The 16,601-nt window shown below is 43.0% G+C and overlaps 1 protein-coding gene across 1 annotated transcript; it reads right to left on the bottom strand.

The window, feature by feature from the left end:
- Positions 1–5,290: 5,290 nt before the first annotated feature.
- On the bottom strand, positions 5,291–15,427 carry LOC124282594 (lambda-crystallin-like). Its single transcript, XM_046718609.1, has 6 exons — positions 15,116–15,427; positions 12,205–12,439; positions 11,107–11,268; positions 10,390–10,584; positions 6,455–6,560; positions 5,291–5,711 (listed from the first exon to the last, which is right to left on the bottom strand). Exons 1-6 carry the CDS (start codon positions 15,169–15,171, stop codon positions 5,494–5,496), a joined length of 972 nt encoding a protein of 323 aa, XP_046574565.1. The 5' UTR covers positions 15,172–15,427; the 3' UTR covers positions 5,291–5,493.
- Positions 15,428–16,601: the final 1,174 nt, after the last annotated feature.

The following is a 16,601-nucleotide window of genomic DNA, read 5'->3' as shown; positions in this document are numbered from 1 at the left end:
TCCAGCTATATGGCGGCGGTCTGTAAATAATCGAGTATGGACCAGACAATCCAGTGATTAACAGCATGACCACAGACTGCTCATGATGTTACAGTTATATGTTTAATACCTTCAACCCGTGAGTAATGATAAAGAACAATTACTACACGTATAAGTGTAGCTTTCATGAAATATATCCACAGTTTTACGAAAGACGATACACTCGTTAATTAATGAGGGAGTTAAAAATCGCCCAGTTCATAAAAATCGTTTGTGAAATACACTGAGTGCTCCTATCACTTCAAGTGCACTAGAACTTCTTTTGTCAGCAACCCTATCGTAATTCCAACCTTATCGCAACGCCCTAAGTGACGTACGTCACAATATATAATCGTCATGGTCGAAGATTGGTGCCGTTCTACAGTTAAGAGTGAGTGAGTGCGTGAGTATGTTTTACGCCGCCTGTAGCAATAATTCAGCAATATCACGTCGGGGGACACCAGAAAAAGGCTTCACACATTGTACCAATGTGGGGAATCGAACCCGGGGCCCATTCGTGACGAGCGAAGGCTTTAATCACTTGTCTCTCCGACTGCCCCGCTAGATGTTGTGGTTTTCTAAGGCAGCGAGCGTGATCATGACCTCTCACGACAGGAAATACAAGAATTCCGATCCTCGTTTCATGAAATCAGTTTGACTCAAATGATGGCAAGATAGTTTCTTTTAAGGTATCGAATTTAAAGAAATTTTACTTTGTAGGTATATCAACAGAAAGAGTGACGTCATCTACTACGCGCATCCATCTACTACTAAGATTACCATATGATAAGGGATTATGTTTTTAATATTTGTGTAGTCTGTTATCTTTTTGTAGCATGTCTACAATGGTGGTGACCCTTGAAGATCCAGGTTAGAATCGGTCTTCAGCAACCCATCCTTGTCCCATGCGACTAACGGGATCGGGGGACTCGATGACTTGGTTGACACATGTATCGTATTCGAATTGCGTAGATCGATTCTCATGCTGTTGATCCAGACTCAGTTATTTACAGACCGCCCCATACAGCTGGAATACTCACTTCGGGACTTGTGTGTTTGCAGACATCGTAGACCAAATGAACATGTCAAATGCTGACTAGTCTAGTGACTGTCGAGACCATGCAAATGACCACTCTCACTGTTGCAGGTAAATCCCCCCTACTTTATCCCGCTGGTGGAGCTTATCCCAGCCCCTTGGACGTCCCCGGATGTGACACTGAGGACCCGGGCTCTCATGGAGGAAGTGGGACAGTCGCCCGTTACCCTCAACAAGGAGGTCCCAGGATTTGCCCTCAACCGCATCCAATATGCCATCATCAACGAATGTTGGGACATGGTCAAAGTAAGGCACCTGATGTGGTCTAATTTGATCTATTATGTCACCAATATAGGACATAGTCAGGAAAAGGCATCGGATGTGGTCTCCAATTTTATCTAGTATGTCACTAGTATATGACATAGTTATAGGGAAAGATATTTGATGGCGTCTCCAATTTGATTAAGTATGTCATCAGTATGAACAAGTATAGACTTGGTCAAGGTCGAAATAAGGGATATTGTGTGTTCTGAGTTTGTATGCCATACATGGTAAAAGCTAAGAATCTGTGTGCCCCAAATATGTGAAATATGGTATCAGTATAGAATGAGCCATGCTCTCAAATTTGACCAAGTGTGTCATCAACATAGGCCAGACAGGGTAAAGGGCCTGATGGCATCGCCAGTTTGATCAAGTGTGTCATCAACATAGGTCAGACAGGGTAAAGGGTCTGATGGCATCGCCAGTTTGATCAAGTGTGTCATCAGCATAGGTCAGACAGGGTAAAGAGCCTGATGTCATCGCCAGTTTGATCAAGTGTGTCATCAACATAGGTCAGACAGGGTAAAGGGTCTGATGCCATCGCCAATTTGATCAAGTATATCATCAACATAGGTCAGACAGGGTAAAGGGTCTGATGTCATCGCCAGTTTGATCAAGTGTGTCATCAACATAGGTCAGACAGGGTAAAGGGTCTGATGGCATCGCCAATTTGATCAAGTATATCATCAACATAGGTCAGACAGGGTAAAGGGTCTGATGCCATCACCAGTTTGATCAAGTGTGTCATCAGCATAGGTCAGACAGGGTAAAGAGCCTGATGTCATCGCCAGTTTGATCAAGTGTGTCATCAACATAGGTCAGACAGGGTAAAGGGTCTGATGCCATCGCCAATTTGATCAAGTATATCATCAACATAGGTCAGACAGGGTAAAGGGCCTGATGTCATCGCCAGTTTGATCAAGTGTGTCATCAACATAGGCCAGACAGGGTAAAGGGTCTGATGGCATCGCCAGTTTGATCAAGTGTGTCATCAACATAGATCAGACAGGGGAAAGGGCCTGATGTCATCGCCAATTTGATCAAGTGTGTCATCAGCATAGGTCAGACAGGGTAAAGGGTCTGATGCCATCGCCAATTTGATCAAGTGTGTCATCAGCATAGGTCAGACAGGGTAAAGGGTCTGATGCCATCGCCAATTTGATCAAGTGTGTCATCAACATAGGTCAGACAGGGTAAAGGGTCTGATGCCATCGCCAATTTGATCAAGTGTGTCAGCATAGGTCAGACAGGGTAAAGGGCCTGATGGCATCGCCAATTTGATCAAGTGTGTCATCAGCATAGGTCAGACAGGGTAAAGGGCCTGATGGCATCGCCAATTTGATCAAGTGTGTCATCAACATAGGTCAGACAGGGTAAAGGGCCTGATTGCATCGCCAATTTGATCAAGTGTGTCAGCATAGGTCAGACAGGGTAAAGGGCCTGGCCTTTGATCTAGTGTGTCATGGTCAGACAGGGTAAAGGGCCATCTCCAATTTGATCAAGTGTGTCATCAGCATAGGTCAGACAGGGTAAAGGGACTGATGGCATCGCCAATTTGATCAAGTGTGTCATCAACATAGGTCAGACAGGGTAAAGGGCCTGATGCCATCGCCAATTTGATCAAGTGTGTCATCAACATAGGTCAGACAGGGTAAAGGGCCTGATGTCATCGCCAATTTGATCAAATCATAGGTGTAAAGGCCATCAACATAGGTCAGACAGGGTAAAGCCTGATGGCATCGCCAATTCGATCAAGTGTGATGGCATCAGCGATAGGTCAGATAGGTCAGACAGGGTAAAGGGCCTGATGTCATCGCCAATTTGATCAAGTGTGTCATCAACATAGGTCAGACAGGGTAAAGGGCCTGATGGCATCGCCAATTTGATCAAGTGTGTCAGCATAGGTCAGACAGGGTAAAGGGCCTGATGGCATCGCCATCAAGTGTGTCATCAACATAGGCCAGACAGGGTAAAGGGCCTGATGTCATCGCCAATTTGATCAAGTGTGTCATCAGCATAGGTCAGACAGGGTAAAGGGACTGATGGCATCGCCAATTTGATCAAGTATGTCATCAGTATAGGTCAGACAGGGTAAAGGGTCCTGATGCCATCGCCAATTTGATCAAGTGTGTCAGCATAGGTCAGACAGGGTAAAGGGCCTGATGCCATCGCCAATTTGATCAAGTGTGTCATCAACATAGGTCAGACAGGGTAAAGGGCCTGATGCCATCGCCAATTTGATCAAGTGTGTCAGCATAGGTCAGACAGGGTAAAGGGCCTGATGTCATCGCCAATTTGATCAAGTGTGTCATCAACATAGGTCAGACAGGGTAAAGGGCCTGATGGCATCGCCAATTCGATCAAGTGTGTCAGCATAGGTCAGACAGGGTAAAGGGCCTGATGGCATTGCCAATTTGATCAAGTGTGTCATCAACATAGGCCAGACAGGGTAAAGGGCCTGATGTCATCGCCAATTTGATCAAGTGTGTCATCAGCATAGGCCAGACAGGGTAAAGGGCCTGATGTCATCGCCAATTTGATCAAGTGTGTCATCAACATAGGTCAGACAGGGTAAAGGGCCTGATGCCATCGCCAATTTGATCAAGTATGTCATCAGCATAGGTCAGACAGGGTAAAGGGTCTGATGCCATTCCAATTTGATCAAATTTGCCATAGGTCATCGTGGGACAGAGATCAAGAAAGAATCTGATGTGGTCCCAAATATTTCATCAGTATGGGACATAGTGAAGGGTCAAAGATATATGAGAACCCTGAATATCACTGCAAAGATTCTGTTTCCTTCCAGTCCTGGGGTCCTGAGTCCAAGTGACATAGACAGAGTCATGTATGATGGCCTGGGGCCCCGCTATGCCTTCATCGGACCCCTGGAGACAATGCACCTCAATGCTGATGGTAAGCACTTTCACCAGAGTTTACTGAAAAAGTCAACCTAGTTTCATGTCTTTTACCTCAGAAGTGAGGGGTTGCTTATAGAACTTTGTTATTATTTTAATGCCAGCATTTTTATTTTAATTCCTGTTAGTGTCACTTGTCGGTTGTCACCGTTAGTCATTGCGCATTGGAGAAGGGGAACTAGTCTACCTGTGACGTGTACCTGTCTGTATTGATAATTGTCTGTGTTGTACGGCTGTCCATTGTGTGTGTGTCTGTCTACGAGACAATATTGCCGTGTGTCTGAGAGCAACGTTGAAAGTTCGGGTCACTGTTCCACTGTTTACGGATATGTACTAAGCTAGTCTATTCTATTGTGTAAAGAGGAACACATGTCGAGGTTTCGGCAGCACTAGCGGGTGCATCTCTTTAACAAAGAAATCCACAAGGTCAGATATATATACAAGAGGGGGAGGGTGTGAATTCAAATACACCTCATGTCAAAAGATTCAAATCCACTTGATGTCCCAAGATGATAATATGTATTACTCACAAATAAATATTTGATCACCTTTCAATGTGTGGCTTGATGTTTACAAGTCGTCTGAAGTGGCACAGCAGTTAACAGGTTGTATATTGGACCAGCTTAGATACAGCTACAAAGTTCGGCCATCACGCCGAACGTCCGAGTTCGACTCTATATACGGTTCAACAAGTGGAATCCTCTATTAGTAACTGGGGCGGTGGGGCAGCCTAGTGGATAAAGCGTTCGCTCGCCACGCCGAAGACTCGGGTTCGATTCCCCACATGGGTACAATGTGTGAAGCCCATTTCTCGTATCCTCCGCCGTGATATTGCTGGAATATTGCTAAAAGCGGCGTAAAACCATACTCACTCACTCTATTAGTAACCCTGTCATTTATTGGCTGGAATAACACATTCTTCAACACTGATATTGCTGTAATCAGGAATAAACACTAAAACCTTTTCTATCATCTATAATAAATATAATATACACCCTGGTTAGTTTCGTATTTATCTAGAACTGATGCACCCCACAAAGCGATCTAATGGACATATCCTCAAGAAACTAGTGTATGTCCCAAAGCGTTGTGGCTGTCACGAACTTCATAACGTGATACGCAGGTACTCATAAATTAAACACATGCATAGTTTCTCAAATCCATACATCTGAAGACAGCATCAGTTCCTAGACCATGTTGCTACTATTTCTCGCTCAAGTCCCTCTTCAGTTTGGCCAAGCCAAGAAGTCTCCTATCCCGCCATTGTCGTCTGCTGTCCAGCTCTGACACTGGACCCGCCACTTGCTCCATTCCTGACTGAACGCGTTCCATCGTGTCACCGTCCATCAGTTCCGGGTCACCGGCTGACCTTTGAACTCGATAGATCATGTCCCGGTAACGGTCACAGTAGCTTACAAAACCTGAAAAGTAAAACGGACATCAGTTGTCTGGAGGCTGGAGATCAGATTGGGAGATTGATGACGATGTTTACATTTAAAGTCACGGTTAAGATGCTGCTTTTAGCAATATTCCAGCAATATCACGGCGAGGGACACGAATCGAACCCGGGTCTTCAGCGTGACGAGCGGACGCTTCAACCATTAGGCTACCCCACCGCCCAGATTGATGACGATGTTTACATTTAAAGTCACGCATTTTTATGAGTGAGTGTGATTTTACGCCGCTTTTAGCAATATTCCAGCAATATCATGGCGGGGGTCACCAGAAATGGGCTTCACACATTGTACCCACGTAAGGAATCGAACCCGTGACGAGCGGACGCTTTAACCAGTAGTACACCCCACCGCTCCCTATTTCATTTTTGGATGAAGGTATTGCCATGGCATAACAACATCCCTATGAAACGCACACACACGCGTACGCACTCACATTCACAACTCACGTCACTCACATTATGTACGTTTTGTTTGTTGTTTAACGCCACACCTTATGGCGGCGGTCTGTAAATAGTCGAGCCTGGACCAGACAATCCTCTAGTCATTAGCAGCATGAGCATTGATCTACGTAACTGGGATACGATGACATGCGTCAACCAAATCAGCAAGCCTGACCACCTGATCCCGTTAGTTGCCTAATACGACAAACATGGGTTGCTGAAGACCAATTCTAACCCGGCTCTTCAGGTGTCCGTATATGTACGTACCATCTGCGTTAAGATACGCTGTTTCGAAGGGTCCAACAAAGGCGTATCTCACACCGAGACCGGACGACATGACGCGGTCCAAGTCAGCCACGCTCACAATACCATCCTGTTGAACACACAAAAACATTAACCATAGCCTTTTTACCAAGCTGTCCGATAGGCCACACAAAACATTGATAGGCCACACCATAACATTGATAGGCCACACAAAGCATTGACCTATAAATATCTCACCATTCCATCCTGTTGAAGGCACAGTACAGTAAACTATCGCAAAGGGAATCTCACCATCAGCTGTAGGGCACGCAAAACATTACCCCACTATGGCGTCTTGTATGATAAACAAAACATTAACCTATAATTGAGTGAGTGAGTGAGTCTGGTTTTACGCCACTTTTAGCAATATCCCAGCAATGTCACGGCGGGGGACACCAGAAAAGGGCTTCACACATTGTACCCATGTTGGGATTAACCTATAAGAGCCTCACGATGCCATCCTGTTGCAGGCTATGGACAAAAAGCTATTGCAAAAGAAATCTGACCCCTCTGTAGGGCACACAAAACATTACCCCATGGCATTATCACTATGGCTTCCGGTATGATAAACAAAACATTTATTAACCCATAACAACCCTCCATTCATCTTGTAAGACAAGACAGTTTTAACCTTCATAATCTCGCCATGCCATCCAGTAGGATAGACACATCGAAAACTTCCTTATAATCTGTTAGTGTTAATTCATACATAAATCAGAAGTCAATGCTTTACCCGACAACTGCAGTTTTGTTAGAAATTTGTAACGTTTTCAAAGACATCGTTTTACTTCTTGGAGAACGTGTTTCACTGGTACATCATCATTTGCCACGAACACGTTACATCATTAAGTCACCGTGTACGTTCAAGATATCCTGGAGTACAATATGGTCCACCTGAATTATGTCTGTATGTTCATTCATGTATATGGAATTGTATGGCATGTTCCGCTAGGAACTCGATTTGACTTGTGCTCTTCTTGACTTCTGCCATTTGTGTTGTCGCATGTATAACACTGACATTTCGTGTCTATGAAAAATGTGAAGCTTTGTCAGTATAATGCTTAACGACCGGCCGTATGATATTTCTTGGGATTGCCTCGGAGTTTTGTAAATAAATAGAAGGGAAACAATTTGAAGGATATACACTAACAATATATAAATAAAACATATAAAACAACTAAACATGTCCAGCATCACCTACGAAGAAAAACAACAACATTGTATGGCTCGTCTCAGTGACTGAAACAGTATCGTGTCCAGAACAAAACAATGGTGCCGAAATATGTTTATCCTGTTGCTAAAATGTCTTTGGGGTGTAATTTTGCCATTGTGACGATATATCTACGCCATCGCCATATGTTGTGTAAGGTAACATGTTTATCCTTTCTCCAAAATGTCCATTCTCACGAATTTACCCTATTGTTAACATCTCCATGTTGATGCCATATGTTTACCCTATTGTTACCATCTTCACGTTTACGCCTTGTGTTTCCCCTATTGTTAACATTTGCATGTTTATGTCATATGTTTACCCTATTGTTACCATCTTCATGTTTACGCCTTGTGTTTCCCCTATTGTTAACATTTCCATGTTTATGTCATATGTTTACCCTATTGTTAACATCTTCATGTTTACGCCATGTGTTTCCCCTATTTTTAACATTTCCATGTTTATGCCATATGTTTACCCTATTGTTAACATCTTCATGTTTACGCCTTGTGTTTCCCCTATTGTTACCATCTTCATGTTTACGCCTTGTGTTTCCCCTATTGTTAACATTTGCATGTTTATGCCATATGTTTACCCTATTGTTACCATCTTCATGTTTACGCCTTGTGTTTCCCCTATTGTTAACATTTCCATGTTTATGTCATATGTTTACCCTATTGTTAACATCTTCATGTTTACGCCATGTGTTTCCCCTATTTTTAACATTTCCATGTTTATGCCATATGTTTACCCTATTGTTAACATCTTCATGTTTACGCCATGTGTTTCCCCTATTGTTAACATTTCCATGTTTATGCCATATGTTTACCCTATTGTTAACATCTTCATGTTTACGCCTTGTGTTTCCCCTATTGTTAACATTTCCATGTTTATGCCATATGTGTTTCCCCTATTGTTAACATCTTCATGTTTACGCCATGTGTTTCCCTATTGTTAACATTTCCATGTTTATGCCATCTGTTTTACCCATGTATTTCCCCTATTGTTAACATCTCCATGTTTACGCCATGTGTTTCCCCTATTGTTAACATCTCCATGTTTATGCCATGTGTTTCCCCTATTGTTAACATCTTCATGTTTACGCCATGTGTTTCCCCTATTGTTAACATCTCCATGTTTACGTCATGTATTTCCCCTATTGTTAACATCTGATGTTTTACGCCATGTGTTTCCCCCTATTGTTAACATCTCCATGTTTATGCCATGTATTTCCCCTGTTGTTAACATCTCCCATGTGTTTCCCCAGTTGTTAACATCTCCATGTTTATGCCATGTGTTTCCCCTATTGTTAACATCTCCATGTTTACGCCATGTGTTTCCCCCATTGTTAACATTGTTAACATCTCCATGTTTATGCCATGTGTTTCCCCTATTGTTAACATCTCCATGTTTACGCCATGTATTTCCCCTGTTGTTAACATCTCCATGTTTATGCCATGTGTTTCCCCTATTGTTAACATCTCCATGTTTACGCCATGTGTTTCCCCTATTGTTAACATCTCCATGTTTACGCCATGTGTTTCCCCTATTGTTAACATCTCCATGTTTACGTCATGTTTTCCCATCTGTTGTTAACATCATGTTTGCGTTGACATGTATTTCCCCTATTGTTAACATCTCCATGTTTATGCCATGTGTTTCCCCTTGTTAACATCTCCATGTTTTACGCCATGTGTTTCCCCCTATTGTTAACATCTCCATGTTTACGTATGTGTTTCCCCTTTGTTAACATCTCCATGTTTACGTCATGTATTTCCCCTGTTGTTAACATCATGATGTTTCGCCATGTATTTCCCCTATTGTTAACATCTCCATGTTTTACGTGCCATGTGTTTCCCCTATTGTTAACATCTCCATGTTTACGCCATGTGTTTCCCCTATTGTTAACATCTCCATGTTTATGCCATGTGTTTCCCCTATTGTTAACATCTCCATGTTTACGCCATGTGTTTCCCCTATTGTTAACATCTCCATGTTTACGCCATATGTTTCCCCTATTGTTAACATCATGATGTTTTACGATGTTTACATGTATTTCCCCTATTGTTAACATCTCCATGTTTATGCCATGTGTTTCCCCCCTATTGTTAACATCTCCATGTTTACGCCATGTGTTTCCCTATTGTTAACATCTCCATGTTTATGCCATGTGTTTCCCCTATTGTTAACATCTCCATGTTGACGCCATGTGTTTCCCCTATTGTTAACATCTCCATGTTGACGCCATGTGTTTCCCCTATTGTTAACATCTCCATGTTTACGCCATGTGTTTCCCCTATTGTTAACATCTCCATGTTGACGCCATGTGTTTCCCCTATTGTTAACATCTCCATGTTTATGCCATGTGTTTCCCCTATTGTTAACATCTCCATGTTTACGCCATGTATTTCCCCAATTGTTAACATCTCCATGTTTATGCCATGTGTTTCCCCTATTGTTATCATCTTCATGTTTACACAATGTGTTTCCCCTATTGTTATCATCTTCATGTTTACACAATGTGTTTCCCCTATTGTTAACATCATCATGTTTACACAATGTGTTTCCCCTATTGTTAACATCTCCATGGCGACGAATGTGCGTAGCTTGGTGCTTACATTTCTATGGTGTAGAATATGTTATCTAGTGCTAAGAATAAGATGATAAGTAAGTTGACGTCGTGACTTACCCTGATAAGACGCCAACCTTCTCCCATGATAGCGTACTGGATACGGTTGAGAACGAAGCCGTCAATCTCCCGGTTAAGAACGATGGGGTCCTGTCCAATGCAGTCCATCAACGTCCTCGTCGTTGGCACGACGTCCTCGGCAGTCCAAGGGGCGGGGATGAGTTCCACCAGTGGGGCGTAGAAAGGTGGGTTGGTCTGCAGGGAACAAAATCTTGTAGAAAAAGATACATCCCAAGTGACTCTTAAAACAATTAATACGTTTAACGATTATTATTTACCTGATCTGATTTGATGAGGCGGGCAGATCCTGCTTTGAAATTTGAGTGTTGCGCTGCACCCAGCAAACTGACTACTATTTGTAAAATAGTCGAATCTGGACCATGCAGACATCATGAACATCGATCTACGCAATTGGGATACGATGACGTGTCAACCAAGTCAGCGGGTCTTACCACCGTTAAAACATGTTTACTTGGTTCAATGTATTGATGTGTTTCTTGGTAAATGTCTTGAACTTGTTAAATAGTAGTAATACGAACAAATCTGTTGACTGGTTTGAATAAAGTGAGAAGCGTTACAATGAACATACTAATAACAAAGTGGCTTGCGTAGAAAATGTTTGCGTATTGGGTGAAATACACAGAACATATATCAGCACGTTGCTTGTATATTTGAGTGGGAAGTATTGTAAATGGGTGGGTCAGGTTTATAACATACCGGGTGGACGACGATGAACCTTGATCTGTTAGATAGTTTCTCGGAGATCAGTGATGGTAGCAAGGCGCTGGAAGAGCTCGCCAGGATTACATCACCCGACACCTGGCTGTCTAACTCTGCCCATACTTGCTGTTTGAGCTCAAGCCGCTCAGGGACACATTCCTGTGACAATGGAGGTACATGACACATATCAGTTGTCCCTACCTTATATCTCTTTGGGTCCCTAAACATTCCATGAGAAGCCATATATCTTTGTCTTTGACCATTTGACCTGAGGGTGTCACATATCAGTTCTCCTATACGCTCCACACACACACACACACGCACGCACGCACGCACGCACGCACGCACACACGCACGCACGCACACATCCGTGAACATTTTCCGTAAGACCACATAGGCGGATCCAGAATTTTTCAACCCCTGAGGAGGGGCACCTTGGCTCCGCCATTGCAAAACATAAACTTCAATGTGGTCTTTAGTCATTTTCAAAGGGGTTCGGTGAACACACACACAACACACACACACACACACACACACACACACACACACACACACACACACACACACCACACACACACGACACACACACACACACACTGGATCACGCCACCTTGTCCTTGGGCAAACATAAACTACCGTGCAAAAGACAATTTTTACATATTTGATGGTAGCTGCACGAACGAAACAATTATTCGAAGGTGACGTATTTGTTGTGGTAGTTATGTTTTCACCTTTAATTTACAGGCTACTAATGTTTTGATAAACGTTCTCTTTTTTGGAAAAGGTTTCGTATTAAATTTCTTTGTCAAATCCAGTTTATAAGTACTTTCTTTTCCCCGGCTGTTTATATAAGATACTCTCAATCAAAGATTACACGAAACGAACGTTTATATCAGTCGCAAGGTAACTTTACTTGAATGGCACATCACAACTGTCCCGGGTCTTGTTTCACAAAGCGATCTTAGCGCTACGACTATCGTAACTCTATGTTAAAGTATATGGGAGAGCCGTAAAAGTATGGGGGCTACGATAGTCGTAGCGCTATGATAGCTTGGAGTAGCCTGAGGCAGACGTTGATGGTATTCTCCCATTTACCTGGATGTAGAAGGCGCCCTGAAGACAGTCTTTGACGGAACCCACGGGGGAGATGCGGTCCAGCTGCTGCTGAGCACTAAGAGTACCCCGGGGCAGCCCCTCCTCCTGAAGCTTCTCCAGCTGGACCCGGATGTCGTCCAGGGCCCGGGACACCTGCTCCGGGTCCACGTCATACAGGCTCACCTTGTAGCCTGCACAGGCGAACAGCATACACCAACTCCGTCCAATCAGGCCACTGTGAACGTGAGTGAGTGAGTTGGTTTTACGCCGCTTTTAGCAATAATCCAGCAATATTACGGCGGGAGACACCAGAAATGGGCTTCACACATTGTACCCACGTGGGCTGTGAACGCGAGGCGAACTGCCTATACCAAACCCGCAAGGCAGTCATCCTTGATTATTGAGTACATTCTACTCCATCCTGTTGTATCTGGTAATGTGATCCCAAGACTTACATATCGCTCAGCAACATCAGATGTGTCCGTTTAAAAACACGACACAGATATGAGCCAAAAGCCTTGGAATGAGTAGTATCACCTGCACTTGACACGGTGCCTGTATGTATGATTGTGGTATTTGGAGACAGATGGCAGTTGTGGTTTACACAGTCACTAAAGTTCCTAATTGTTTTGTTTTGTTAAAATACACCCATTAAAGTGATTGTGCGTAATACATGCAGACTGTTGAGGATTTGGGGCTCTGAACCTTTCAGCCACCCCATGCACAATTAAATATGGAATGCATGAGGCGGTTTAACTGTTCATTAATTCCACTTGAACAGTGCCTGAACCCTTGTACAAAAGGTCCCGGAAGTTCCATGGGCTCATACAATCGTCAAAACTTCAGAAAACCATACAGACGTTCCAAATATTCCGCAATTTCTTAAGCCTCCATAACAGGCATTCTCCAGTACTGGCCTAACAGTACAACCCTGCCCCATGACAACCCTCTGTCAAAATATGCGGGTCACCCTGTAGCATACAGGTTTGGTTGGTTGTTCTTTAACGCCGACCCCAGCAATATTCCAGCTTTATGGCGGCGGTCTGTAAATAACCGAGTATTGATCAGACAATCGTCAGGTGATCAACATCATGAGCATATGTCTGCGCAACTGGGATCCAAAGCGAGACAGCAACCCTGGTTGGTTGGTTGGTTTGGCCGCGTTCAGCAATATTCCAGCTATTTGGCGGCGGTCTATACATAATCGTGTCTGGACCAGACAATCCTGTGATCAACATAATGACCATCGTTCTACGCAATTGGGATACGATGACATGTGTCAACCATGTCAGCGAATCTGACTACGCGATCCCGTTAGTCGCCTCTTATGACAAGCATGGGTTGCTGACGACCAATTCTAACCCGGATCTCCACGGGTTGTAGTATACAGAAGGCTGGTTTACAATACCACTACACGGTATCCACTACTAAACATATACTGAACAATGGACTTAACAAGTTGGCGGTATTGTTGCTTTAAAGAGGGAATGTGTCCCAAGGACCCTTCAAGTTGCTTGTCACGAGAGATGGTATCTCAAGCACATCTACTGACAGCAAAACACTTACAGTCAGTTTGATTTCATTTGAGACCGAAGAATTGCTCACTAACACAAAACCTAATAAAATCAAATTTTGCACAGTCACATGAAATCGACAGACCAACTCTGATGATTTGTCTCATAATTTTGGACACCCGAATAAACATGTTGTTTAACATACGATCATTATTTTGTTGTCACTTTTCGCTATATTTAACGAGTTGGTCTGTCGGTTTCATGTGACTGTGCAAAATTTGGTTTGGTTGTAATTATTAGATTTTGTGTTAGTGAGCAATTCATCGGTCTCAAATGGAGACAAACGGACTATAGTATCAGATAAAACAGATTGTAGCGAGAGAATGTGCCGCATGTAGCCCTGTCTGTCACCAATGAATATAACCCTCCGCAAAGAGTTGCATTGTCATAATTCAAACCCTGAACCATTCATTTGGTCATTCAAATAAGTGTTCATCATTAGACGGAGCGGTGGGGTAGCCTAGTGGTTAAAGCGTTGGCTCGTCATGCCGAAGACCCGGGTTCGAATCCCCACATTGGTACAATGTGTGAAGCCCATTTCTGGTGTCCCCCGCCGTGTTGTTGCTGGAATATTGCTAAAACCGGCGTAAAACCAAACTCGGTCAGTCATCATTAGACTCTTAGTCATTCATTCAGATGTACGTTCATCAATACAACCACCAAACCATTCACTGAGTTAAGTAGTGTTGATATGATTAAAAACTCACGATGCGTGAGCGGTGATAATGCACAATATGCAGCTTAGATACGATCACCTGAAGTCGATCTAGGTTATCTGTGTTGGTGTACTTGGAGGACGGACCAAGTAAACACACAACGTGGAGTAATCTATATAGCCATTCATGCATCCATATTTCAACGATCTACAATGTACTAAAATGTTCCATCAGCAAAACAGCCAGGGGTAGAACTCGCCTACCTCCAACTTCCAAATTGTGTGTTTTATTCACAGCGTTTTAATCGCGTTTGGCTACACATCAAAATAGTATGCATATGAAATGTTCAAGGGGGATTTCAGGAACAGAAATCATCACCCAAACGCAACTTAGGCTGTTTTACTAGCCAGCTCTCAACAGAAGAACTCATTAGCATATAGGACATCTTGGCCGCAGCATCTGTAACAACGTATAATAATTTGTACCTACTAATTTATACATGTATTTGTACCCAGCTGTTGTATTTGTATTTTATTGAATACCGATATCCGAACATGGCCTCTTTCAAATGCGGCACCACACCTTTTTGAACGAATGTACAATTAATAATGTGCAGAGATATAAATACAAACTACATCCACAGGACCAGACAAAATTACCACATACTGCACCTTCACCCACCTGCCAATCACTGCAACTTTCTCCTCGCGAAGGGGCGTGCTGACTGCGTCGGCCATGATGTGTCGTCTGCTGATGGTAAGCTGCGCTTCACCCACTGCGCATCACACTCCCGGTCGTGACAAGAATGAGATAAACGCACGGTCCGGTTACAGTTTCGTGATGAGTAATTCAGGTGAGCAGGAAAACAGCTTAGGTTGCGTTTGGGTGATGATTTCTGTTCCTGAAATCCTGTCTTAACTTTCCCAAATTCGAATGCATACAATTTGGATGTGTAAACATACGCGGTAAACTAGCGCAAAGACGCTGATCGTGGGTCGCTACTTATCAGGGTCACTTTCTGATATGAAGTAACGCGATATGATAATGTATAAATAGCTTGTACATGTGCTTAGAGTACAGTTTACCCTAACACACGAAGCATCTGGGTATGACAGACAACAGGTGACATATTTTCAACATGTTCTCTGATTTCACCCAGAACACAGAAAATATATCTAAATGTAATGACTTTAGCGTCGTGGTTTAAGCATTCGCTCGTCTTGCCTAAGTTCGATTCCTTAATGAGTACATTCTGTGAAGCCCATTATCTGGTGTCCCCCGCCATGATGTTGTTGGCTTATTGCTTGAAGCGGTGTAAAACTAAACTCACTCACATATACGGTGTTGATCACCCTATGCCACATGGTATTATATCACCTGGCAGTTCTCATGTGTTCTCTTTTGATATTCCGTTCTGTAAATTGTAGTAACATAATTTTGTAGACGTGATTAAATACTACAGACATGTAGGTATCTCGTTATGCAACAACTCAATTATAACGTACAGATGGTTACGAACTCCTGAATCTAACTAAAAACGGAAGATTTGACTCATTCAACATTAATTTAATTCATTAAATCGAAGTAAGTAATGCGAAATGACTGGAGTAATGATATTTACAAGGAGGGTTCATGCTGTCTTTTGGCAATATTTTTGATGGGCACCAGAATGAGTACGTGCATGTCAACTTCCGTGGCTTCCAACCAACACCTTGAGCAAATGGGCGTTACTCTCATCTGTACAAGCATTCGAGACCCACTCGTGTTTTTGCGGGGCAAGCCGAATATCTAGTACCCCTCTTGAATCATTCGTGACCAACAAGCCGAATCATTCGTGACCAACTCGTGTTATTCCGGGACAAGCCGAATACATTCGTCACCACTCGAGTGGTGACGAATGCCTCTGGAAGGAATTAATATTCTCTAATGATCACTTCAAACAAGAACGGCAACTCTTTTTCTGTTCAATTCTAACAGTAACAAGCATTACTGAAACACTCGAAAACTGCTGCGTTTAAAAGATTTTAAACTTTGTTTTAAACAACAATAGTGATGATGATGTTCTAAAGTAATTCTTATCAGGTGTTCACCTTAATTCCTAATGTATATTTCTGGATACGGTTTATGAATCGAAAATGGGATATATTTCATAAATAGGCAGTATAAA

The sequence above is a fragment of the Haliotis rubra genome, unplaced genomic scaffold (genome assembly GCF_003918875.1).
Source record: "Haliotis rubra isolate DU_JTF1 unplaced genomic scaffold, ASM391887v1 Scf109, whole genome shotgun sequence".
In the NCBI taxonomy this organism is placed as follows: Eukaryota; Metazoa; Mollusca; class Gastropoda; order Lepetellida; family Haliotidae; genus Haliotis; species Haliotis rubra.
This window is presented reverse-complemented; position numbering and strand designations above follow the sequence as displayed.